General features: G+C 42.5%; 1 protein-coding gene across 1 annotated transcript in view; it reads left to right on the forward strand.

The window, feature by feature from the left end:
• STARD9 (StAR related lipid transfer domain containing 9) overlaps positions 1–25,794 on the forward strand; it is a 162,407-nt gene that overhangs the window by 96,529 nt on the left and 40,084 nt on the right. The window contains exons 18-24 of the mRNA XM_054969940.1: positions 4,523–4,574; positions 6,173–6,310; positions 8,712–8,794; positions 11,763–11,872; positions 14,262–14,264; positions 23,774–23,964; positions 24,629–25,109. Coding sequence (XP_054825915.1) covers positions 4,523–4,574; positions 6,173–6,310; positions 8,712–8,794; positions 11,763–11,872; positions 14,262–14,264; positions 23,774–23,964; positions 24,629–25,109 — 1,058 coding nt within the window. The remainder of the gene's footprint in view (positions 1–4,522; positions 4,575–6,172; positions 6,311–8,711; positions 8,795–11,762; positions 11,873–14,261; positions 14,265–23,773; positions 23,965–24,628; positions 25,110–25,794) is intronic.

Below are 25,794 nucleotides of genomic sequence, written 5' to 3' on the forward strand. Positions count from 1 at the left end.
AGGAGACATAACTAAAGAATTATTTAAGCTGGGAGTAAGAAATGCCTTTTTGCCCAACACTAGTGACGTCTGTGTTTTGTTAACAATATGTTCATTTTAAAGAATTTATTTGTAGATGCAGGTATAATCTACTTCTTTTTGATACATAGTTTACCTTCTATGCAGGAGGGAAGGCAGTATGATATAGCCCAATCTCATCAGATCTCGGAAGCTAAGCAGGGTCAGTACTTGGATGTGAGACCACCAAGGGAGACTCTGCAGAGGGAGGCAATGGCAAACCACTTCTGCTTTTTACTTCCCTTGCAGACTCCACTAAGGGTTGCCATATGTCAGTTGTGACTGGACGACACTTTACACACATACCTCTTATGCAAATATACTTGGAAGTAAATCATAGTGGGGCTTATTCTTAAGTAAATGTGCATTATAGAATTTTAATCATAAGCATGTGGCAGTGCAATCCTATGCCAAGTTACTCCAGTCTAAGCCTCCAGTCTAAGGACTGGAGTATGCCAAATTACTCCAGTCTAAGCCCCCCCTGAAATCAGTGGGCTTAGACTGGAGTAACTTGGCTTATGAACCGGGAAAAAAACGGGGGAAAAACAAACTGTGCGGTTTGTGGTTCATGGCGTTTCACGAACCACAAACTTTCACAAACTTGCCCCAGTTCACAAACCAATTCGTGGTTCGTGGGGTTTAAATGCCCATTTCTGTGCCGCTTCGCAGTGGCACGGAAAGGGGCATTTAAACCTGTGTATCAGCTGCTTGTCGGGGTTAAATGCCTGGTCCTGGTTTAAATGGGCATTTCCCCACAGCTCGCAGCGGTGGCGAAATGGCCATTTAAACAGCGGGTGGGTCTTGGCTGGCCAGCCAGGAGTTCTGGCTGGCCAGCCAAGCCTTGTCCTGGTTTAAATGGACATTTCCCCATCGCTTGGATGAACACAAAGGTCAACATTTCCTAATGGCCTGGTGATCTTGTCTCCCAAAATACAGTATTGCGGGAGTATGCAAATTGGGTAACAAGGTTTCTTAGTGGGAATTTGCATCCAGTTTGCTGGTAGTGTTCACAAGAATGCTTAAAAAATATTTAATCATGTTTTAATTGCCAAAACAAGCCTTTCTAAGGATGTTGGTGTTTTAACTTCTTTGTTGCACTGTTAATGTTATGTTCTTTTAATCTTAAAATTTGTGGCATATACAGGTCATCACGATTGAATGAGATTTGTGTGTGTTTGGGATTGGTGCAAAGAAGCTATATTTTCCTAAATAAAATATATTTCCTCAGGTGTCCCACTGAAAGCCAAGCCTTGTCCAAAAATGCTTATTATTTTTTTTAGCTTGCCTGGACCACAAGATGTCCATCTTGGCAGGGTAAGATCTCTCACACCGTAGAAAGAATGACTGGCATAGTAGAAGAGTTACTTTCTGCTCTATTCTCTTTCTCACAATACCTTCTAAAGATGCCTTTATGAGGAAGGAGGCTTTGTTTGCATGTCCAACAACAGTACTCTCATTAAGTCCTCATAAGTCTATCTCACGTACTATGCACTAACAACTTTGTCTCCTCTTTCTTTGCTTCTAGATCCTGCGTTTTCTTATCTTTATGCTTTGGCTTTTTTAGATTCAGGTGTTTGTTACTTTCATCTGAAGAGCAAGAAGGTAAAATATTGATGGGTTTATTTACATAGTACCTTGTCAACTTGCTTGAATGGCAAAGGAAAGGAAACTAGCTTCTGAGCATATTATCTGAATTGTGCATTGATCCTTCTGCTCTTCTTACCTAGGATTATAGTATCTGCTGTAATAGGCATTTTTTTAGATCTGTAAGGAAGAAAGGACATGTTCTTTTAGAACAATGCTCATGTAACCCTTGAATTTACAGAAACTTTTTAAAATATTTTTTTAAATACTGTGTTTTGTTGGTTATGATGACATGTTACATTATTATTAAGTCCATTCCAGTAGAGGAGTAGTGATAGAAAGCCTTTTTAAAAAATTAACATAAAAAGATTATTCCAGTTACAATTATATAATAAACCATGAGCAGATCCAAAATTCCTCATGTTAAGGTCAAAGAGTTACCAAAAAAGATTAACAATATTAACATTATTTGTATTAGAAATTTTATTTGTATACCTGAAGTCAGATCAGTAATTATAAACAGATACATGCCTAACTAAAATATATATGTTATGAAAATCTGATCATATAGTCAGTTGCATTATTCCATTATGTTTCCTTGAGATTGAAAAGAAAAATCTGAATTTACTTCACTTCCACTAATCCGTGGCTTTCTGATACACATTAATTTTTCCATCTCAACAATTCATCATCTTTTTGGTATGCAGTCATCAATACATTTATGATAAATATATTTTAGATAGACCAGGTAAAAGGCACAATATAATTTCTTTTATATATTTCCTGATTCCTTATTTCATAAACAAAATTTATAAACATATTCCAATATTTAAAAACTCTGGGGCATGACTCTCATGTGAGTCCAAAGTCTGTAGCTACTCTGGTATATTTCCAACAGGTATACACATAAAAGCTATATATCTTATTTAGTCTCTGGGAGGTAAGATACTATCTATAAATGATGTTAATTGCACTTCCCCTGGGTTTAAACAATGCAGAACAATTTAAAGCTGCTTTTCCATTCTTCCACTTTAATCTGTTGGTCAATAGCTCTCTAACATTATATTTTGCATTGATCTTCTTAATCACAGGCAAATTCTAGTAAGGTATTATATATGTGGAACATAGTTTCTTTCAGTTTTTCTTCTACTAACCATCTTTCAAGTTTTGATAGTTCATTATATGCCAGTTTAGAAAGCTTCTTAAGGAAAATATCCTATTCAGGTTGTTGTTACTGCAGAATTGGTAGGAATGTGTGCCCTTTTTATGTGCACATTTTGTGAAATATTATTATTTGAACATCTCAGTGTCCTGACCAAAACAGCATCATTTTTCTGATGACATAGTCATATTTTTTCCATTTAGGAATGCAGTTCCCCTAATCACAAGCAAATTGGCAGCTAGCCAGAAGTTATATGCCAAAAAGTAACACAAGTTGTAATTCACACTGACAGCAGATAAAGTGGTAAAACTGACTGTGGAATGTACCACTTCAGACTGCCAGTTGAGACCCCATGATTGAATGTTTGCTAGTTTTGTATTTATTTCGTGGTCAAATATGCAATCATGCCATCTCTCATACAGGGCCTGAAACAGTATGGTCTAGGTACAGTGTTATGACTTGCTGTTTGGGTGAACTAGGTTCAAATGTTTGGTAGTATGGGCTGGCCAGGGCAGACAGAAAAGAAGGGGGGAAAAAATAAAGTTCCAAGATCCTACAGTAAATGTAGGCAATGTTATAAATGATTTCACTTATTTTAAATTAATGTAGGATATCCCTTTAGAAGTTTCAGCTGGGATGTTAAAGGGTTATACCAATAGCCTTTACCTTCCCTAGTTTCCTGTTTGGTGAGCATGTTAACATTAGTATTTTTGCTATGTTTAAGTAACTGTGTTATTCCCCTTTTCCTTCACTTCTGCTCTTGCAATTATAGATTTTTCATTCTACATGATGTTTAGCCTGGAAATTGCTTTGGGCAGGGATTATTTTTTTCAATAGTTGTGTTTGGAAATCAGAACTGTCTACTGTATTTATAGGCAAATGATATATTTGAATAGATGATAACAACTGTCCATTTTGCCGTTCAGTTTGCTTAATAAATTCCATTGATTGCATGTGGAACAAACTGTGCTTTATGTATTGGACTGCAGCCCGGAGCTGTATGTATACACATACACATAGAGCATGCTGACCTTTAAAAGACATTTTAAATAAGAAATGTCATCTCCTTTTGTATTGAAATAATAAAAGCATAATAGAACTGAAATAATAAAAGTATAATAGATTGGATAGTCCATTCTTTTGCTAATATTGTTGTAATGCTTTTGGACCAAAATATATACATTATATCAGATGTATGTCTCATTATTTGTTTGTTCATATCCAGTTTATAACCAGCAATTTGCAAAAAATGTCTTGAAAGTAGCTCGCAATAACACCAGATCAGAGGTGTGGAGTTTGGTTCGAAATTTGGATTAAAATACTGAATTGTGGCTGATTTGGTAAAATCTGGGTATTCCATGTCAAAAACCAGGTATACATTTTTACCAATTTTTCAAAAAAAAAAAAAAGGTGAAATTTGACCATTGTTTTCTATGGGAAAATCACTCTGGGGGCTATCCGGTGGAATGGAGGATTCATTTTTCAACCAAACTTAATGAAATTTGGAGGGAACCTACTCCAGACTGTCCTCTAAAGATGCCCTCCCCCTCAAGTTTCATGAAGATCTGACACTAGGGGCCAGGAAATTATGCTCCAAGGGCAAAAACCTTTCCACCTATGGAAGAGCTCCAGTGGATCCAAGCTCATATTTGTGAGAGTACATCAGTTGACAACAGGTTCAAAAATAACTTAATTCAGTGTGGTGCTATCATTTTTTAGGAAGGAACAACCAAAATTGGAAGAAGTGATTCAAACCAGGAGCAGGATATTGGTAAGATATATGAGTTAATTAAAGAAAGCAGTGTTATTAGCAAAAGGAGCTATCTGTTTTCCTTGGAGGAAGACATAGAAGGCTAGCCACAGTGTGGGAATCAGGATTGTTGAAGCAATACACCGAAGTAATGGGGGAGCAGGGGGAGATGGTTGCAGAGGATTCAGTTGGAGCCTGGGACTCCAGGCCTTTGCTTACCTTTAAGGGGCGCATTGCCCTTGCACCTCCCCTCCCTTGGAGAAGCAGGGTCTTCTCTACTTTGTGTCTGTGTCCTGAGATGAAATAACCTGTAAAGGTTCTGAGCAGAACAGTGCTAGGCAACTGATCCCTTGGCTGCTTGTGCTACGTGCCTCCATGTTGCGCAAAGTCCTTTTCTGAGGTTCTCACTACCAGAGTCCACCAAACTGTGCATAGTATGGGCCTAAGTAATATAGCCCTATGTCACATGGCCTATTATGTGTACTATGGGTGTCCTGGCTAGGTTTTACATAGTAATATATAGTCAAGAACAAATATGGTCAAAATTGGAAGAACTAAATTCTGCTTACAATGGAGGAATGGCTGACAAAGATGATAGAATTGGCTAAGATGGCAAAGCTTACTTCACTGATCAGAAAAAAGTCCATGTTCATTTGCTGATAAATGGAAACCCTTCATAGACTATTTATATGAACTAGAAACAATGATTTGATGATTTATGGGTTAAGGGCTTTTGACAGAAAATGAGGGCAGGAGTTCAAGGATTTTCCCAGTAGTGGAAATAATATCTGGTAGGAGAGTTTGGGTGTATCTCAGGAGTTGTTCAACCAGGATGAGCACTAAAAGGAAGTATATCATACTGCAAGAGCTTGCAAATGGAAAACTGTCCTTCTTCAGGGATCTCTGACTCTCAAAAGTTTACACTCTGAAAATCCTGTTGGTCTCTAAGGTGCTACCAGACGCAAATCCTGTTATCCTGTACTGAATTACTCATGTCTAAAAGGAAAACTGGATGTTATTGCATCCATGAGTCTGACCTGTGGGTGCCAGAAGATCTTGTGGTCTCTCCCCCACCTTCAAATTCCAAAACAGCTGTTTCAGCATTTGAAAAGGCATGAGAGAGGAACAAGATTGCCTGGTCCCACTGTACTGCAGGCCTCACAGCATTTTCAAATGGTTGAATTCAGCTGTAAAATGTCATCAGCATCAATGGGTCAGACTCAAGGGCGCCGTAACATCTAGTCTGCCCCTAAGTCCATCTTGTTGATCCTTTTGAGGGCAGATAGGATACAAATTTTGTTAAATATATTAAGAAAAGCTCATTGAAATCGCCTCGAATATCTCTCCATAGAATTGCACTATAAATCTTTTGTGCTTGAAGAATAGTATCTCTGTGTTGGTTAGACTGTTATCCTTAGAGCAAGGCTTGCATTGTTGGTGAGCCGCATAGATTATTTTAAGTGCTGTTTCAGTAAACGTATATCATCATTTGTAGTTCTGGGTATTTGCAGGAGAGTTTTGTACCAAGATAATGATAAAGCTTTAAATTAACCTTTATTAAATTACCAGTATAAATAAATTTTAAATTAACCAGTATAAAGAAATCCATACATTTGCAGTTTTACAGGGCCAAGGGATTGAAAAGGACCATTGCATTATAGAAAACCAGCATGGAGTTGTGACTCTGCAGCCTCTTCAAGGCTCCTACTGCATTGTGAATGGCTGTGAAGTCACAGATTCCTTTCGTTTGTCACAGGGTAAGTCCTCTACTTCTGCTTTTATAGACCTCTGCTATCAGCAAAACTTGGTATATAAAAATAAAATGTAGGAATAAATATTTGCTGTAATATCATTTATGTAATGTAATTATAAAGTGCTTTGAAACATGAAACACCTTCATCCTAGTTATTTATTCTCAGAAGTAAATCTTGGATATTTCAATGGGATTTTTGAGTCAACATGGCTGAGATTGGACTGGGAATAATTTATTGTTATAGTAACTTGTGGGTGAAACAATTGCTAATCCTGTTTTACTGAGGGAAAAAGAACAAATACTGTCTTACCTAAGGCCACCTTGCAAGGTGGTACCTGAACTGGGACTTGAAGCCAAATCCTGCTGGTCCAAGCAGAGTCTGTCTTCTAAACCACATCCACATGTTGTCATGAGCTGGGTTGGGCTGGTACCAGTGGTGCCACCAGGCATGGGGGCATGGTGGGCAAATGCTCTTTATCTTTGGAAGAGTAGTTGAGGTCCCGTCCAAAGTCAAGGCACAGGGTCCAATCAGTCAGGAATATGGTCCAAAGGCAAGTCTGTACAGCAAGGTCAGGAGGTCCAGAGGTCAGTTACCGGTAAGTCCAAAGATATGACGAGGGCAAGGCCAACATGGTCCAGCAGTCAAGGCAAGGCTCCAGGTAGTGGTCACGACATCAGGGATACTGACTTGTTGCTTCCATGCCCCACAGTTCTCCTGGGCTGGGCTGTATACCCATGTTGATCCAATCTTTTATTACTTTGTTGTTCCTTAAAACGTAGCTTTAGTCACAATATTTGATGTTCTTCATTTAAACATACTATGTTTTATTGGTGCTGAAATTTTTCATCCTATTAAATTTTTTGTTTTGCAAAATTTGAAAATTTCAGTTAATGTCAAACTGGGATTTGAAACTTTCAGTTGAAGAATACTTCAAGAATCATTTAGTCCAGGGCTCATTTGGAGGCGGAATGCACAGGAACGGTGTTCCGGTAGATCTGAAAAGAGGTCACGTGGGTTTTGGCCCCACCCACGTGATTCCTTTTCTTTCGAGTGCAAGCCGAGTGGGGCTGGGCTTCAAAGGAACGTAAGCTGCTTGGATTCATTCTGCTCTGCTGCTTTACTTTCATTTGTGACTCGTGAGGGGGTGGGCGGGGAGAGAGAGGAAAATGAGTGAATGGGTGCAAGCCAAGTGGGGCTGAGCTTCAAAGGAACTTAAGCTGCTTGGACTCATTCTGCTTTGCTGCTTTACTTTCATTTATGACTCGTGGGGGTGGGGGGGAGAGAGAGAGAGAAAATGAGTGAATGAGTGCAAGCCGAGTGGTGCTGGGCTCCAAAGGAATGTAAGCTGCTTGGATTCATTCTGCTCTGCTGCTTTACTTTCATTTGTGACTCATGAGGGTGGGGGGGAGAGAGAGAGAGAAAATGAGTGAATGAGTGCAAGCCGAGTGGTGCTGGGCTCCAAAGGAACATAAGCTGCTTGGATTCATTCTGCTCTGCTGCTTTACTTTCATTTGTGACTTGTGAGGGCGGGGGAGAGAGAGAGAGAAAATGAGTGAATGAGTGCAATCCGAGTGGTGCTGGGCTCCAAAGGAACGTAAGCTGCTTGGTTTCATTCTGCTCTGCTGCTTTACTTTCATTTGTGACTCGTGAGAGGGGGGAGGGAGAGAGAGAGAGAAAATGAGTGAATGAATGCAAGCCAAGTGGTGCTGGGCTTGCTGGGCTCCAAAGGAACATAAGCTGCTTGGATTCATTCTTACTTGTGAGAGAGAGAGAGAGAGAGAGACAGAGAGAGAGAGAGAGAGAGAGTGCATGGGTGCAAACAGGGCGGGCTCTCCAGAGGAGGGTAAGCTGCTTTGAGTTCATTCTGCTTTAAGGAAATACCTGGAGATTTTTGCAGAAAGGGGCCTGAGGGGTGGATGTTGCCTTCTGACACACTTCCGGTGATGTCAGGGGGTGTGACATATGCTAATGAGATATGCTAATGAGTTCCTGCAGTTCTTTTTCTAGGAAATGACCCCTGATTTAGTCTATAGCAAAAATCATGTTCAGCGACACACTGAAGATTATCTCTGTTGTTTTTTAAAGGTAGAAATTGCAGAGGCAAGTCTGCTGCACTTTTAGTAGGATGAACCATAAATATAAATGAAGAATTTTTATTACAATACGGCTTAAATAAGTGGTTTTTTTCATTTTGTCTTTTTTTCATTCCTGTTTAAAATCTTAAATTAAACAGATATACTGTCGCCTTTTGTTGACCAGAGCTTTCCATAAAATGCATGTCTGACAAAGTAGGTTCTCTTCTACAAAAGATCTACTTAAGAAAGCTGTTAGACTTCAAGGCAGTACAAGGTGTTGTTTTTGCTACTGTAGACTAACATGGTTATTTCTCTGGAATTTGTTGCAGGAGCCCTTGTTGTTTTGGGTAAAGCTCACAAGTTCAGGTTCAACCATCCAGCTGAGGCTGCCATTTTAAGGCAAAGGCGAACAGTAAGTTTTGAGTGTTATACTTTCTTATCTACTTGCTTGATTAAATCTCATTATTTTATTGTAAAAATAAATGAGGAAATATTTTTCAGTGTTGTTTATTTGCAAGCAAGAAAACTGTTGGTAACATGCAGATACGGAGACACACAAGGAGCAGTTGCCCATGGCATTTTACGGATGGACAGGGAACATGAGGAAAGGAAGGGCCCATCTTTGTTTCCTGTTATGCCTTAGCATGACACCATGTTTGTGAGAGAGATACAAACAGAGAAGTCACTTATTATATGTGCGATATTGGAACAGTAGAAGAGGGTCTTAGGACTCATGAGTGGCTATTGGAGCAGTCAGAAAATCAGTCCGCCTGTATTGGAGGTCATTTAAATATGTACCTTTTGAGATATCTCTGAAGTGCTTGAACCAGGCTCCTATATAAAGAATACTCCCTACATTCCAGTCAGGTCAGCCAGAGAACCAAAATGAGCTTCTGACTACTGGAGAGAACTCTAGCAGGCACTAAATCCATCACTTCCACAGCACCCAACACACAGGAAAAGGTTACCAGCAGTCCAAAAATCAGGGGATGCTACCTCTGCAATCCTTGAGGACGGAGCCAATGAAGCTCCAAAGGCACAGAGATGTAGTGGAGAAGCTTCCACTAATGAACAGTTAAAAAGAGAGTTCATCATAAAGATATGGGTTAAGAGACTGTTACTAGCCAGTGATGACGTAAACCCCTGGTCATAGACTTGGGTACCCCCAGCAGGCTCCCCTCTCAGGGCCAGAGCTGTGTTTTTTTAAGGCCATTACAGTTGGGAAATGTGACAATAAGAATAAAGAACTAAACAGCTTAGGCTTTGCATATCTTAGATCCCCCAATGTATTGGTTCATATTGTCTAAGGTTAGTGTATTAACAACGTTGTGCTCATTGGGCCTTTGACCTTCAGAGCTGGGGCTTACATAGTCAAGTAGGAAGCCTATTTGTCTAATTATGGTTATTAATGGATTCAACGCCATTAAATCCAAATGCTAACCCGTGGGTTGGATCCTGCTTAAAATTTCTGCTAATGAAAAGGGTGGGCATTTTTTACTAATTTCTCGCTTCCACTGCAGACCTCTGACTCTTTCCTCTTGTTATACCTGTCTCTCAGAAGAAGCATTTCAGAGATCATGGCTGTTGACTGACCCATCCCTCATGAGTTTTAATAGTGACTATCACCATATCGTTTTTATTTTATTTTTGCTTATTATTTATTATAACACTGTAACTTTCCTCACTCTAACAGAAAGCATCGACTTTTAGCGGTCAGTGGCTGGGTTTCTGTATTTTTAGTTCATTGTGGTCTAAATGTAATGTCTGTTGACGCTGAGACCCAGAATTGGAAACAAAATTTCTAAGTAATGTGTCTGTTATGCTGTAGTGCTTTTGCACGCAATTTATAGGACTTGCTTCTACACGACCCATTTTGAACTGAAATTGGTATTTTGGGGAAGTAATACTTGTTGTGCATTCATATTTAATTTATTTTGTACTTGTGTAGAAACCTTTCCCAGCCTTTCCTACCTCTATTGCTCAGTGCTAAGTGAAATGACTGTGTATGTGTAACCTGTTTAATTCAAGGAGCAATATCAAATAAATATATATATATATATATAATTTAAGAACTGGTAGAGTTCATGCCTATGACAGTGTGATCCCACCTTGTGACAGTTGCATTTATAAAAATAACAATGAACCAACTTGGGAAAAAAGGCTTCTTTGGAACATTAATAAAGCATATACAGCCATAATCATGGAAAAATCAGGCTTGTTTTACTCAAGCAGCCCTGGGTCTTAGTCTTTCTAACTTCTATCTAGCCAGTCCCTTGAAATGCAACAACTTGTAACTGAGCTCTGTGTTGGGATGTCTTCTGTTCTTTACAGGAGTCTAAAACATTAATATTGTTCATAGAGAGGAGTGCTTCTGAGGCAGCGCTAGATCTAGGCACGCGGGGGCCTGGGGCAAACCTTGCCCGGGTGCTCCACGCTGTGCGCGTGCTCCCGGCGCTGCGTGATGACATCACTTTCATGACGTCATCACGCAGGGGCGGGAGGCATGCCCGCCTGTGCAGCAAGCCAGCCGCTCCAGCACCCGGTGAGCCGTGGAACTGGCGGTGGTGCTGGGGCAGCTGGCTGGCTTGCCACGTGCGCAAGACCTCTCAGCCCTGCGCTCAGCCACCCGCGCAGCAAGCCAGCTGCCCCAGTGCACGCCCTCGCTGCCCCCAGTTCCACAGCTCAGCAGATGCTGGGGTGGCCGGCTTGTCACGCTGCCGGCTGAGCACAAGGCTAGGAGGCCCTCTGCGTGGTTCGCGTGTCCCACTGCCCTGTGCTGCCTGCGCGGCAAGCTGGCCACCCCAGCGCACAGTGAGCCATGGAGCTGGCGGCAGCAAGGGTATGCGCTGGGGCAGCTGGCTTGCCGCGCTGGTGGCTGAGCGCAGGGCTGGGAGGTCCTGCGTGCGCAGCAAGCCGCCCCATCGGCAGAGCTGGCGAGGGTCTCCCAACCCTGCGCTCAGCCTCCTGGGCGGCTGGGAGCCGCGCCCGGCGCCCCCTCTTTGGCGGTGCCAGGGGCAGTCTACCCCCCCTGTCCCCCTCGATCCGGCCCTGTTCTGAGGTGAGAGTGCTTCTCCCTGCAGTTTTAGGTTCTCCAGTGTCTCAGGGAAAATTATGCCTTTTCCCCCCTTGTAAGTAATACCCCAACTCTTTATCTCCCTCTAGTGGACCAAGGGTTACATATGCAGGAACTTACGATCTCTCACTAGTGCAGAAGTCTTTGGTTCATGGTAAACACAGATAGGAGGCTGAATGGAAGTGAGTTTTAAATGTGTATTTCAACTATTCAATTATATAAGCCCGCTTAACAAGGATCTTTATTTGAATGCTAGCAACAGTCACAATCTCCAAGAATTTAGCTGTCCCCCTTTCCTTTTTTATAGATCACTGAGACACCTTCTGCTGTGAGCTGTAGATCTCTTGAATGGTTAAATCTGGATGGAGACTTTACACCTTCCCTTTCCTATAGCTTTTATCCAGCTGAAACAGAGAGGTAAGTTTAAAACTATTTAGCCAAACACTAGGGCTGCTAGTCCCCTGGTATGTGGTGTGTGTGTGTGTGGGGGGGGAATTCCCCACTCCCAGCCCCTGCCCCCCGCCACCATTCACCTGGCTGGTGGGGGGGGGAAGGCCCCTGGGAACAGAAACAGAAGGCAAAAAACTTTCTGGGCCAGTAGCACTTCCAGCACAGTGTGATGGCATTACTTCTGGAAGTGATGTCATCGTGCCCATCAGCGAGCATGTTCCCACCCTTTACATGAGTCAAAATTGGCCCCTGTGAAGGGTGGATCATGCCCACTAGCAGCAGGCAAAGAGCCTAACAAAGTGAGTGCTGTCCCCCCCCCCCCGTTTCCGGTCGGGAGGGTAAGGGGATCTGGCAACCCTATCAAACACAAATGTTCATCTTCGTGGCTTCTGCGCAGTCCCGCATTTAAGATGCAGCAGCCACTTGTTTTTGGGAGCATGTCACTACTCAGATATTTCTTCTATTTAAAGATCTCTCCATTGACTGTCTACCTGTCTGTTATTGGTTCAGTTCAAGGTGCCAGTGTTGATTTTTAAAATTCTTCACAACCTATTAACCACTATTAACCGCAGCCTTGCAGAATTGCCTTTCCCAGTATTTTCCCATTTGGCATTTATATTCTTTTGATGAGATTTTGTTTGTCATTCCTCCTTGAACACTAATTCAGACCTCTATAGGCTATTCACTAGACTTTTCAGTTGTTGCCCCTATCCTGTAGAATGATCTTCCTGTGTATATCCGGAAGGTCCCCATGCTGCTGTGGTTTCAAATATTTTATTATGTTGGATTGTTTAAGAGCCCTCCCCTCCTGAGGAAAACCATGGTAAGCAGGAACCAACCAGCAGGGAGGCTGATCCCACATGGTTGCTCAGGGATTGTGGACCTAGTCATGGTTCTGGGGATGAGACGGTTGGTGATGTTGTGGGCTTGACCTTCTCCACTCGTGTGTGCATGCTCACTCCTTTGAAATGGGCTGTGGAAGCTGGGTCAGCCATCCTCTGGACATTAGGGACTCTCTGGGGTGACTGAGTATGATGAGGCATTGCTGTAGGTTGACTCCAAGTCCTCAGATGAGTATGGGGGCCCATTGGGGGACAGGGGCGAGGCTGGCGGGGAGGTGTTGCAGTCAGTGTGGTCTCCAGTGAGGCTAGGGACTGAGAGCTTCTGCTTGGTCCCATGTGGCACCTCCCCTCCCTCTCATCCATGTGGGCTTGCTGACAGAAGACCAGCTTAGAGACCAGATACAAGTGGAAGGATGTTGTAGCTTGGAGTCAGCTTGGATGGTCTCACCATGTGTCATGTCTGTATACCATTCATCCATGCCATTCATATATTCTCTGTTCCCTGTATTGATTTGATCACATGGTGTACCTGTATGCTCTCATATTATGCTCATATACTGTAACCGTTATATTCATGCCATCTTTGGCCTGCCTGAAAACAAAAGTACTAATGCTGAGCCTGTTATCTCTGGAGTCTGCTTGTTGACCTTGTACTGTACTGTAACTGTTCACAAGAGACAGAGGGAGTTGAATTCCTTATAATCTTCTGCCTTTCTCTGCCCAGACAAAGCTATTTTGTTTCTCATGAGAATTTGGGATTTTCGCGCCTAGTTGCTAACTGCTCAAGGGGGAATCATGCTCCTTATATCCAAGTGCATCTGTTTGTAACCCCATTCCTGCCAACTTACCCATCTTTGGATGTACCTGTGAACTTAATGGATTGCTATAATAAAACCTTTTCATCCAAGACCCTGGAGTGCTTGTTGTGAGGGGGTTTGGGGATCTATCTGCCGTGGACTGCCATCCCTAGAACTGACACCATGATTCAGGAGGCAGCTACTGGAGAGGCTGATGGCTGTCACTGGGGACATGCACATGTGGCAGGTATGCATGAAGGAGATGCTCATGTATTACCCAATTTGCTGCCTACATGAAGGCCCTGTGACAAGCAAAGGCACCTTTTTTTCTGACACAAAGCAATCACCTGTATTACGGCATATTTAAACAATATTTTAGGATCTTAAAACAGTGTATACTGAGTTCCAGATTCAGCACAACACCCAAAAGAATGAGAGGAATAAACATTCTTAAACAAAAGGTTTTTATTAAATTACCAAGAAGCCAAATTATAACTGTTAGAAAAAAGAGAGGGGAAGGGAGAGAGAGTTTAAAAAAAACAGAACCCTCCCCTCAAACCTTTCCTTAACAGCTACCTGTCTGTAGGGGAAAATGAAAAGGGGAGGACCAAAGATATAGAACACTGATCTTGACGAGGGAGGAGGGATTCCTTGGTGGCACAGAAGCAGCACTGGAGCTTGGAAATTGACCGGGCAGGGGAAGAAAACGTAGCAAAGTAGGTCAGAGACAGGGTAACAGTGAAGTTGGGGTAACTGGAGGAGTTCCAAACCAGCTACAAAAATTGGGGCTGGGGGATAACTTTTTATACCTCTTTACCAGAAATTAAGAGGGAAAGGGGCGTTGGCATCTGAATGGGAGAGTAATAAAAATTCAATCTTCCCAGAGATGGGCAAGTTTGAAGAGGAAGTTGTGTTAATACTGTAAAGAGACATTTTCCTGGTTTGCATTAAAAGTGTCAAAAATGCTTCCTTGAGGAGGTTTGGAAAAATAGAACTATGGCTGGATGATTGATAGGATTAGGAAAGGGCAGAAATCTTTCTGTACAATTGTTAAGATATGAGGGTGGGGGGAACTGGCTGGGATTGATCCATTGCATGTTGTTTTGGAAATCCAGGTTGTTCATTAGGATCAAATTATTCAGGGAGAAGACTCTGAGGTCCTTGGGGAAATGGCCCTCCAGTTGAATCTCTCTTGGGATGGGCTCTCCATGTTTGATGGAAGAGCTTGTCTCTCTTGGCATGCCTCATTGCCATTTGATACTGATTTAATGCAGACTCCATCTTTTATTTTTAGGCTCATGCAGAGACAAAATGGGGAACAAAATGGGAGTCCCCATGAGGTGGTGATTCTGGGGGCATCACATGGACACATGTTTGTGCCTGTGGTCATGCACCAATGTGTGCCCTTACATCCCTCCTCCCACTTCACAAGCAGATGAAGTTCTCAGAGGTGGCCCCGATGGCTGGCCTCACCAACATGCTTATGGTGCTTAGAGGTACCTCCATAGCTAAATACCAGGGGCCCATGGCTGGCCCCATGTTCCTAGGACAGTACAGTGGGCTGGGGCCAGCCAGGCCCAAGGGTGCAGGCATGCTTTGGGTGACAGTGTGTAGGTGGTGAGACTCCTTTACCTTTTTGTGTTTGATGGAAGTCTGTGTCTTTAAGGGGGTGGGATGAGGGCTGGTGTCTTGAGCAAGCCTGGCCAGGGTCGGTCTGTACATTGCTACCTGCCAGTGAGTCCTCTTCGGAGGCCAAGGAGCCAGCGGAGCCAGCCCCAAAGGCAGAGGAGCCAACGCCAGAGCCAGCTGCTACACCAAGAGAGCTTAGGGTAGAGCAGCAGGAGGCGCAGCCAGGAACCTCAGGAGAAGCCACCAGAGGCAAGGATGAGTGCAAGGGAAAAGGGACACCAGCATCGAGAAGGGCCGAGTTTCCTGAGCCAGCTACAAGATGGAAGAGCCGGGCGAGGGCAGCTGTGTGGGAGAGACGCAGGAGCATGTGCCTGCAAGCACAGCGTCAGGCAGAACTGACCCTGGAGAGCGAGGCGAGTCAGTCAGAGGAAGAGGGAACACCTGCTCCTTGCCTTCCCAACCAGGGAAGAGTATAAAGGGAAGATGCTGAGCAGAGCTCAGCATGGAAGCAACCTAGCTCGCCACTCCCTGCGACCTGAGCCTCATGCCTGGAAGCCTTGCACCCCACCTTGAGCCTTCCTCCCCATTGGACTGACTTCCTGGATTCTGACGTCAGCTGTGTATTGGACCTCTTGCCTGCCTACCCCTCGTATGGACTGATTTCTTTGGACTTGACCTGGACCACTGATTCTCACTCTAACGGACTGCCCTGCTGTTAACCTGCCTGGCCAACTGGTGAGCTTACCTGCCCGGCCGACGTCCGGAACATATGCCCTCAGCCTGAACACGACAGCTACAGGTGTGGTCTGGCTCCCTGTGACTGCTGCCCTGTGATTGGTTGGTTCCCCTCCCCCAGTCTATTACACCCTTGCCATTGCACTCCTGTTATGTCTTGTGGGCATGATGGCACAGTTGCTGGGAAAGCTGGCATGGGTACAGCTCTTGCAGTCCTGCTGCAGGGGCGTTTGCCTTAGTCCCTGGCCTGTACAGTTTCCTCTAGGGAACAGATCAGCTGAGCTGCTGTTGTTCTGGTGGCTGGCTACCTCTGCCATAGCAGCCCTCAGCACTGCTCTGTAATATCCTAACATTTGGTGGCTGAAGAGTATCTGAATTTTTGTACACTGGGATAATCCTGGACCATTTATTAAAAGTGTTCCTTTTCGTAAATCCTGAGACTGCGTCCCAGAGTACTGTCACAGAAGTGTTCGTTAGAAAGAAGAGCTTTAAGACAGAGCAATTTCAGTCACTGTTGTATTATACAGTAGTGAAGCTATTGAGTTAAACTTAACGTCTAGTCCTGCGCAGCTGCCTTGCTTTTCTGCTGCTGTGTGTTATGCTGATGTTGTGGTGCGGTACTGGAAAACAGCTTCCTGATTGGATTGGAAGTGTCAAGGACAGGAGAAAAATGCAAATCAGTAGATTGGCTTGTTGTGTTGCAAGTGATTTAAGTGCCAGTCTTCTGTGATTTGCAGGAATACTTAACAGCTTTGTGGAATCTTCTTTCTTTCTGTATTGTATTTTTTAAATCTAATAACTAAATTAATAAATTGTACTCGGTATTTAGGGAGTCCACAAGAAAGAAAGCATTTTCTGATTTGGCTGTGATCTTTGCTTTTTAAAATTAAGGAAAGGGGCTGTATTTTTCCTTTTGCCTGACATTTTTTAAAAACCTGAATCTCAATATATGGTTGCAGCAAAGTGCTCGGTTTCATTTCCAGGGCATTGCTGCCATAGCTACTAGAAACTGCATTATGCTGTAGAAGCCGCCAGATTCTGCATCAGCCTGAGAGGTGTTTTGGGAGCAGGGGAGAGAGTTACACAATAGGATCCCAGAAATCTGATGACAAACAGCCCAGAGAAAATGTGATTCAACCAAAGGTCGATGTCGTATTCTTACAGCAAACCTCACATATAGAAAATGAAGATGAAAAATAAAGCAGTTGTTTTTATAATCCTGGAGATATTCTCAATATTTTGTTATTACAATTAGCTTAAGGTCAGTAATACTTTAATATACCTTGCTGTTTATTATTTCTTAACATGTTTTAATGTTGTGATGATGCTGTTAATGTTTGCTAAATCTTGAAATGCTTGTGAGAAATGTATATTGTATTCCACAAAGGCTCTGCTGCCCTTCTTCCTCTTGTTTCATTCTGCAAAATAGAACTAATTGCTTTCTGCCTATGTTAAAGTAATTTCATTTGCCATCCAGATAGTTTCAACTGTTTGTGAATTTGAAATATTGGGAATCAAGGCAGTTGAAGATTTCTTCATGCTTAGAATATAGAAATTTGACAATGCCTGAAGGCAGCTGAAGTTGTACCAATATCTGTACGAAGATCTTTCTGTGTACCAGTAAAAGAACCACGTGTGTGAATTTTGAGGTCCTGCTTTTATAATCTGAAATTATTTTTAATTACCTTAATTTTGAACTTGATGTTGTATGCATATTTGGAAAACTGAGCTGTCAGATATGCATATAACAGAACCTCTGATTTCAGCTGGTGGTGTTCCAGTGGTAATTGCAAATTATTCTATCGGTGAATAGGTACAAAACTAGCAAGTATGCCCTCGCTGTAGTTAAGCCTGATAAACATTTGCACTCACAGTTTCAGTACTGAATGGGAATTGAATAGATCTGAACCCCAGTTCTGTCATGTTCAAGTTCCTTATTACCAGCAGAGGAGCTTTATCCATTCTGTCTGATTTATATGATGTAAATGTCAGGCTGGATGAATTTTTAATACCTATCTGCTTATTGTAGCTCTGAATATAGAAGAAATGCTTTTCTTGGTCCTAGAATGAGAACTTCAACATTTCTTATATTAATAAAATAAGTACAACAGATGGAAGCTTAGAAACAATTTATGACATTTATGTGTTTATACTATCCATCCCACCCCACCCCGGTTTTCTAGTTGGATGGCATTAATTACTGAAATATCAGTAGCTGAAGATGTCTGCCATAATACATTATATAAGCATTATTTTCAAGGCCTGGCCAGTGAATGGTCCATAAGGCAAGTATCTTGTCTCTGTTACTAGTCATTACCAAATGCCACTTCATAAATGTTGCTGTTGACTTCTGTTTATTGAGCTGCAACTTCTGTATACAAACAATTGACATCTACTTGAAGATTCATAGCCTCTCATTTAGCAACTCTCCTGGACTTGATCAAACAATTTTCTGAACCTGGATATGCTTCCTGTTTAAATGGGATATTTAGCTTAAAATAGTGGTGGTGTTTTGGAAAAGGCTAAAAGGAACTTTCTTGCCAATTTAGAGAAGCTGAGATTGAGAAATGCAAAAGAGATCAAGAGACTAGACTTCTTTAGGCATCTTGGCTCCGGCATTAAAATCTTTTAAAAACATCTTAGTTGTGCTAAAGCAGTAGAAGGATATAGGCCTAATAAGTGTCATTTATAAATTAAATTCAAAGTTAACTCGATGACATTCTCTTATACACTCAGAAATGTTTACGATTCTAAACCCTTGCAATGGACTGGGGTACAAATTTAAATTAATGTGGGGAAAAATAAAATATTTTAAAGACACCACCACCACCTCTCTATCATGCTTTTCCTTGTCACTCAGGACGACTAAATACATACAGTTATGTGACTTCTTGAGAAAGTAACAGACTTACTTGCCTTACTTGCCTTACTCCAGACTTACTTGCCTAAAGGTCACTTTTTATTTAATCTGTAGAGAGCTTGCTAGTATATGATGTAACCCTTTGATCAATTTGTTGGTTGCTAGGTTTTTAGTAAGCTAGTGAACATGAAAGGTTCTGCAAGCTCCTGACTGAATGAGGCTTCTGGCTATAGGAGGCAAGGATTTGGAGAACAGACAAGAGTTTGGTAGACTGTTGAGGGGAGAAATCAAGATCTTGGGTTGGATCTGAAGATTGTTCAGCACAGCAGCAAAGTGTATGTTTGTCTGGTGATAATGGTGGCAAATGATTTTCACTGATTTCCTTCTCCTGCAGCAGATCCCAACTTAGCATCCAACACTGTTCCTGGAAGTATCCTGGAGGCAGTGTTTCAGGGACACTGGCTGCAGCAGGAGAGGGAAGGTTCTGTTCCTTTCACAGTACCTTGGATCCAATCCCTTATATACCATAACTAATAACAAAGCCCGTTGTGGGGAAAAATACAACGAGCTCTAGAAAGGGGAGGGTGGGCAGGCGGGCATTGCATTCTCCTCCATGACTGATCCTGGCCAGGTAAAGTCAGGGTGCAGACATTATCACCTGCTCCGCTCCTGATCCCGGCCAGGTAAAGGGGGGGGGGGGCGGGCATTGCCAGCCACTCTGCTACTGATCCCAGCTGGGTGAAGGGGGCGGGCATTGCCTTCTGTTCTGCGCCTGATTCCAGCCGGGTGAAGGGGGGCGGGCATTGCTGCCTGCTCAGCTCCTGATCCTGGGCAGGTAAAGGGAGGGAGGGCATTGCTGCTTGCTCCATGCCTGGTCCTGACCGAGTGAAGGGGGGGTGGGCATTGCCTCCTGCTCCACATCTCATCCTGGCCGGGTGAAGGCAGGGGGTGGACATTGCCGCCTGCTCTGTTCCTGATCCTGACTGGGTGAAGAGGGGTTGGACATTGCCTCTTACTCTGTGTCTGATCCCAACCAGGTAAAGGCAGGGGGCGGGCATTGCCACCTGCTCTTCTCCTGATCCCAGCTGGGTGAAGAGGGGGCGGGCATTGCCAACTGCTTTGCTCCTGATCCCAGCTGGGTGAAGGGGGGCAAGGGCATTGCCTCCTGCTCCATGCCGGATCCCAGCTGGGTGATGATGGGAGGGTGGGTATTGCCGCCTGCTCTGCCCTTGATCCCAGCTGGGTGAATGCAGGGGGGCATTGCCACCTGCTTTGCCTCTGATCCCAGCTAGGTAAAGAGGGTGGGCATTGCCACCTTCTCCGCTCCTGATCCCAGCTGGATGAAGAGGTGCAGGCATTGCCACCTGCTCTGCTCCTGATCCCAGCTGGGTGAAGTCAGGGGGCAGGCATTGCTACCTGATCCTGATCAGGAGGTGGCGGGCAGTGGGCATTTCCACCTGTTCTGCTCCTGATCCCAGCTGAGTGAAGGCAGGGGGTGGGCATTGCCACCTACTCCACTTCTGATCCCAAATGGGTGAATGTGGGGAGTGGGCATTGCCACCTTCTCGCTCCTGATCCCAGCTGGGTGAAGGTGGGGGGGTAAGCATTGCCACCTTTTCCACTCCTGATCCCAGCTGGGTGAAGGTGGGGGCTGGCATTGCCGCATGCTCCATGCCTGATCCCGGCCTGAGCTTCCTGCCACAGTGCATTCTCGGAGGGACGGGCTGCCTCTTCTGGGCTTCCCTCTACAACACTGCCTTCTGGAGTTGTCTGGAACATGGTTAGCTCTTTATATAGTAGGATAAAGGATAACTATTCCTCCTTTTCATCCTCTTAATGTTTAGTTCCTTCAGATGTGGGGGGTAGAGATTGGATTGGAAAATATTTGGAGATTTAGGAGGTGGAGCCCGGGTAGTGCATGATTTGAGTATGGAGGGACCTCAGCAGCATTCAGTGCCACAGAAACAACCCTCTAAATCAACCATTTTGTCTAGGGGAGTTAATCTCTGTTGTCTAGAGATGAGTTCTCGGAGAACTCCAGACCCCACCTTGAGGTTTGCAACCCTATGTGGGGGTCACAGTTGCAAACAATATGCGACACAATGTATTTCTAACCGAAAATGTACTCTGTACTTAGAAGAATCGGATGGAAAATTCAGGCATATCATAGAATCACAAGTTGGAAGAGGCCTTTCAGACCACCTAGTCCAATTCCCTGCCCAATGCAGGAACAGCCTAAGGCATCCCTGACAAGTATTCGTCCAGCCGCCCCTTGAAGACTGCCAGTTAGGCGGAACCAATCGCATCCCTAGGCAGCTGTTTCTACTTTATTACTCTTAATGTGAACAAGTTTTTCCTAACAACCAACCGTGATCCCAGCTGGTACCTTCCCTCTTGTAGTTTAAACCCATTGTTTTGAGTCCTATTCTCTGTTGCCAGCTGGAACTGCTCTCTCAGGTCCCTGATCTTTGTTCTTAGAGGCTCTAGGTTTACAGCTGATGTGGTGTGTTAATCTCGGATCTGGGAGACCAAGTTCAAATTCTCCCTCTGTCATGGAATCTTGCTGGATGACCTTGAGCAAGTCGCTGTCTCTCAGCCTAACCTATCTCACAGGGTTTTTGTGAAAATGGAGGAGGGGAGAATGATGTTGGAAGCTGTTTCGGTGTCCCCGCTTGAGAGAAAAATGGGGTATAAATATCTAAATAAATGGGTTTAAGTGATGAGTCACAATGTAGTGTCTGTATGGAATCGTCTTTAATAATAATAACAATAACATTCGATTTATATACCGCCCTTCAGGACAACTTAATGCCCACTCAAAGCGGTTTACAAAGCTGTTTAGAGTGTTACATGGGGCCAATCTTGACTTTGTTCTTTCCAAAGAATGTGTATGAGCTCAAGAGTGCAGAAATTTGGAGTCAGACGTCATCAGTATTCTAAGAACATCCTACTGTCTCATTTGACACAGGACAATGCAGTTGTGATGCCTGACTTAATGGGAGATGACAGAAGCTGAATATAGAGATGAAATAAATAGTTATGCTTTTCAAACTTCACAATGTGATTTTTAGTTTGAAGTGAACTGAAACGTGTATTTGCTCACATGGAAATAAAATAAATAAGTGGGTCATGAGAAAGGAATAGTGACTGCCAGTAGCTCTCAGCCTTTCCTGGTCATTCCGATCTGTAGCCTTGGAATGTCACTGCATCCTTCACAGTACAAATACCTTCAGGTTTCAGTGATGTCAAGGGTGCTTTCAGACGACCCCTTTCAACCTGTTTGGTTTCTAATGCTGAATGGGTCCCTCTCCCCCCCCCCATCTCAGATAATAGAAGGGCAAGCACCATGGTCCCATTTTTATTGACAGGTTGAGAAAAAATTTAAAGCCATTTTTTATCTGAGTTTTATGGCTGGTTCACTTCTGAATTGTAGCAGGTTAGTGTTTGAAATGTCTGTAGTGCTTCTGAAAATATAGCCCTTCAATTTTCATGCCCATTTTTCCTGCTTTTTATTAAAGGTACTGCGGTTTATCACTATTGCAATTTTGCAATCTAGCAAGGCAAAATAACAAGAGACATATTGCCATCTGAAATGCATAAACCATTCCATGTGTTTTCTGTGTTCAGCTTTATTTGCTGACTGAAAAGAAATGATCACATTGAACTTAAAAAGGATCGGGACAGAAACAGATTTAAATCAGGATACTGTCACAGTCTGATATTTTCTCTAATATTGAGTGGCTGAGAAGATCGCAGTATTATTATTCTGAGATGGGATTGACAGTCTTGAAAGTTTTTGTAACCTTAAGGCTAGACCACTGTAACAGGATCAGTATCAGGAATGCAGGCTCTATATGTTCCTTATTGTGCCCCATTGCACCCCCAACATCACTAGGAAACCTCTGGTGTTATTAGGATAAGTGGACTAACTTGTGAGTGGCTGCTACATCATCAGCCACTCCCTTCTATTTTCTCTAAAGTAGTAGTGTTGGTGTCAAATATGGTGAGTGAGTACAGGAGAGTGAAATGGAATAGGAATTTGCAGTTGGGTAGTGTATGCATCTTGGAGATAAAGTGATTGAATGTAACAGACCAAAGTTTACATTCATATTCTATTTTTCTTGAGACATATAAAACTCTAGAAAAGTTGAATTCTCCTAATGCATATTTGGAGTTCTGTGGTTATTGCGGCTGATTTGGATTTGTTTACCATTTTTGTATTAGATATGGGTCTTCAGTTATGTGTATTCAAACTCCTGTGACACATGCCCCCCTTCCTAATATGGAAACAGTTTCATACTGTCATGTTTGAGCTGCTTTTGACGTCTGGTCAAAATGATCCTAGTCCATTTTGGTCAGGCTTTTACGATAAGCACTCATAAAGAAAGCCAGCAACTGGAGTAGTGGCCAGCAACAAAAGCTGGGGTCAGGAGATTCTTGGTCCCAGTGGGTATCTGCTAAACCCTACGTGTACTTTTTGTCCTCAACTAAATATTCTTAATCCGTATGGATAATTTGATTGCCTTTTAAGATTGAAAATCAGGTAATGGAGATTTTTTTGAACCAGTAAAGAAAGCAATGCATGGGAAATAAACATTAACTATCAGTGGCATAAATGAAAAATTCACAAGGAAAGAACTTTGTAATTTGTTTATAGAGTGAATAAATAATGGAGCTAACAGCACACTGCATAGCATTGGCAGTTATAAGTTGGTAGTAAAACAAGTCTGTTATCCTGAGGAGGCTAATATTAAGTTTCTCTGATTGAATGCTACCAATGAGAATTCTGAGCTTACTGTGACGTCACACACGTAACATACACCCAGCACTCTTTTTAGCATCCGTGTCTTTGCCATCCTTCATTTGTAACTGAATTTTTCATTGTACAGACGCTAGATATTTTACATGCCTATGATTTACATGCCTATTTTATTTATACAAGTTAGGATTAACATAACATTATGCTGCTTTCCTGGTTTAAAGTCTTTGTCAAATTATCCAACAGTAAACAAGTAGATGTCATCCATGAAGAATGCCAGCCAAAAGAGAAAAACAAAGAATCTCTCCACAGTAGGAAAATCAAAAAGCAGCTACTGTATGTTGAAGAATTGCAGCAGCAGATCTTAGATGGGAAAATTAAAGATGAACAAGAACTAGAACATGATCAAGCAATAATCAATCAGCAGATCAGAGAAAGTAAGTTCTTTTCCTGTTCCTTACTTACTAATTTTCAGTCTTGTTTTTACACTTTGCGTTGCTGATAAAATTTTCTCAATTTCTCTTCATTCTTAAAATGAGGTAAACGTGTAAGATTAAGATGTTAACATTTAAAATGAGATTAACATTTTGTTAATACTCCGTCAGTTTTATGGGTCTTTTCAAAAGACGCTTTATGACACAACCTTGATCATCTAGAACTAGTCATCTGAAATTTTCCTGCCTTTAAATTAGGAAATAGCCTCAGAACTGATAATTAGGATTGTCCTATTTCAGTATTCAGATGAAAAGCAGCTAGATCACTGGGGTGGAATCCCCCAATACTTTGATGTACAAATATTTATTTCCCTGGCTACAGCTACTTTGGTGCCATTTAGGAAAGAGACTGATCATTTTCCTTCCTTCTCCTTAGTTATTGTTCCAGCCAAAAAGTGATTCTGTGATGAACAGACGGATGCCACAGTGTTCTGGCTGCATGATGACAAATTAGAATGGCAAGTTTGCCTAGCCAGGCAAATGAGAACGAGGGCAAGTTAGGCCAGTGTTTCCTCAATTAGTCACACAGGTGATCCCCTTGTGACTAATTGAGAAGATCAGTTGATAAGACTTTTTCATTCTCTTGCTTTATTCTTTTGTTTTCTAGACCAGAAGTGGCTCAGTAATGAAAAGAAGCGATTGTTGGTGCAGCAGCAACAGGAATCCTCTGTGCAGACAGAGGCCAAATCATATGCAGAAGCAGGAGTCCAGAATATATTGGAATCAGAGACTTGCCCTTCCCTGATACAGCAGAACAAGAAGAAATTGGTACAACAGGAACTTTTGCAGAAGTACTCCTTAAAGAAAGCAGAAAGAAATTTAAGGCGGAAGAAGGTCAAACTGCACTTAGAGAGGATTGTGAAGAAACAAAAGTTACTTGAGGCCAAGAAAAACTTGGAACAGTTAGAAGCTAGTTGCTGGACCAACGAAGATAATGTGAAACATTCCCATCCGCTGTATCAAGATATCATAGCAACTTCTTGGGACTGCAAGTATCCAAAACCAGACCAGTCATCAGATGTAAGCTCCTCGCAGAGCAGAAGAAATTCCTTTTTAAATCTTCAGCTACAGCATGTCCCCAGTTGCTGGTGAATGCTTCTTATATTTTCTTGTAATCCAGTTTGATCTAGTATATTTTTCATACTTATAATTCATTTGACAATATACAACAAGGAGTACAATCCTAAACAGAGTTGCAACAGTCTAACCCTATTGAAATCAGTAGTCTTGGACTGCAGTAACTTGGTTTAGGATTGTACTGAGAGTATGAGCTATAATCCTTAACTGTGAGATTGATCAGTTAAAGCTATAATAATTTAACCACTAAGGCAGTCTTCCACGTTGTTTGATGTGCATGTGCTACTGTAATAGAGCAAGGAGATGTAGGTTTTCTGCTGCATCATTTACTAAGCTAAAAAGACACTAATGCTGAGGGTTTGTAATATACAGATTTAGCTATATTCAATTAATTAATTGATTAAAAGGAAGATGATTAATTGAATCTTGACAGTACTGGTAGCAAGTATGCATGGAGCAGCTTGATACCAGGTACTAATGTAATCATTATATTTGTACTGGAAAGGTCTTTAAATTAATTGTACTGCTTGAAAAAATTGTTGTATCTATTTTACAATTTCCTGCAATTAATGCAGCTTGAGAGGGTTCCATTAAGAAATACCAAATGATCACAAATTTCTTACCAATCCTGTCAAATAATAGTTGCATGACCCCACATGGGATCAGCAGATAGTACAGTAATCAGATTTGGAGAAG

This window comes from Eublepharis macularius, chromosome 2 (genome assembly GCF_028583425.1).
Source record: "Eublepharis macularius isolate TG4126 chromosome 2, MPM_Emac_v1.0, whole genome shotgun sequence".
NCBI lineage: Eukaryota > Metazoa > Chordata > Lepidosauria > Squamata > Eublepharidae > Eublepharis > Eublepharis macularius.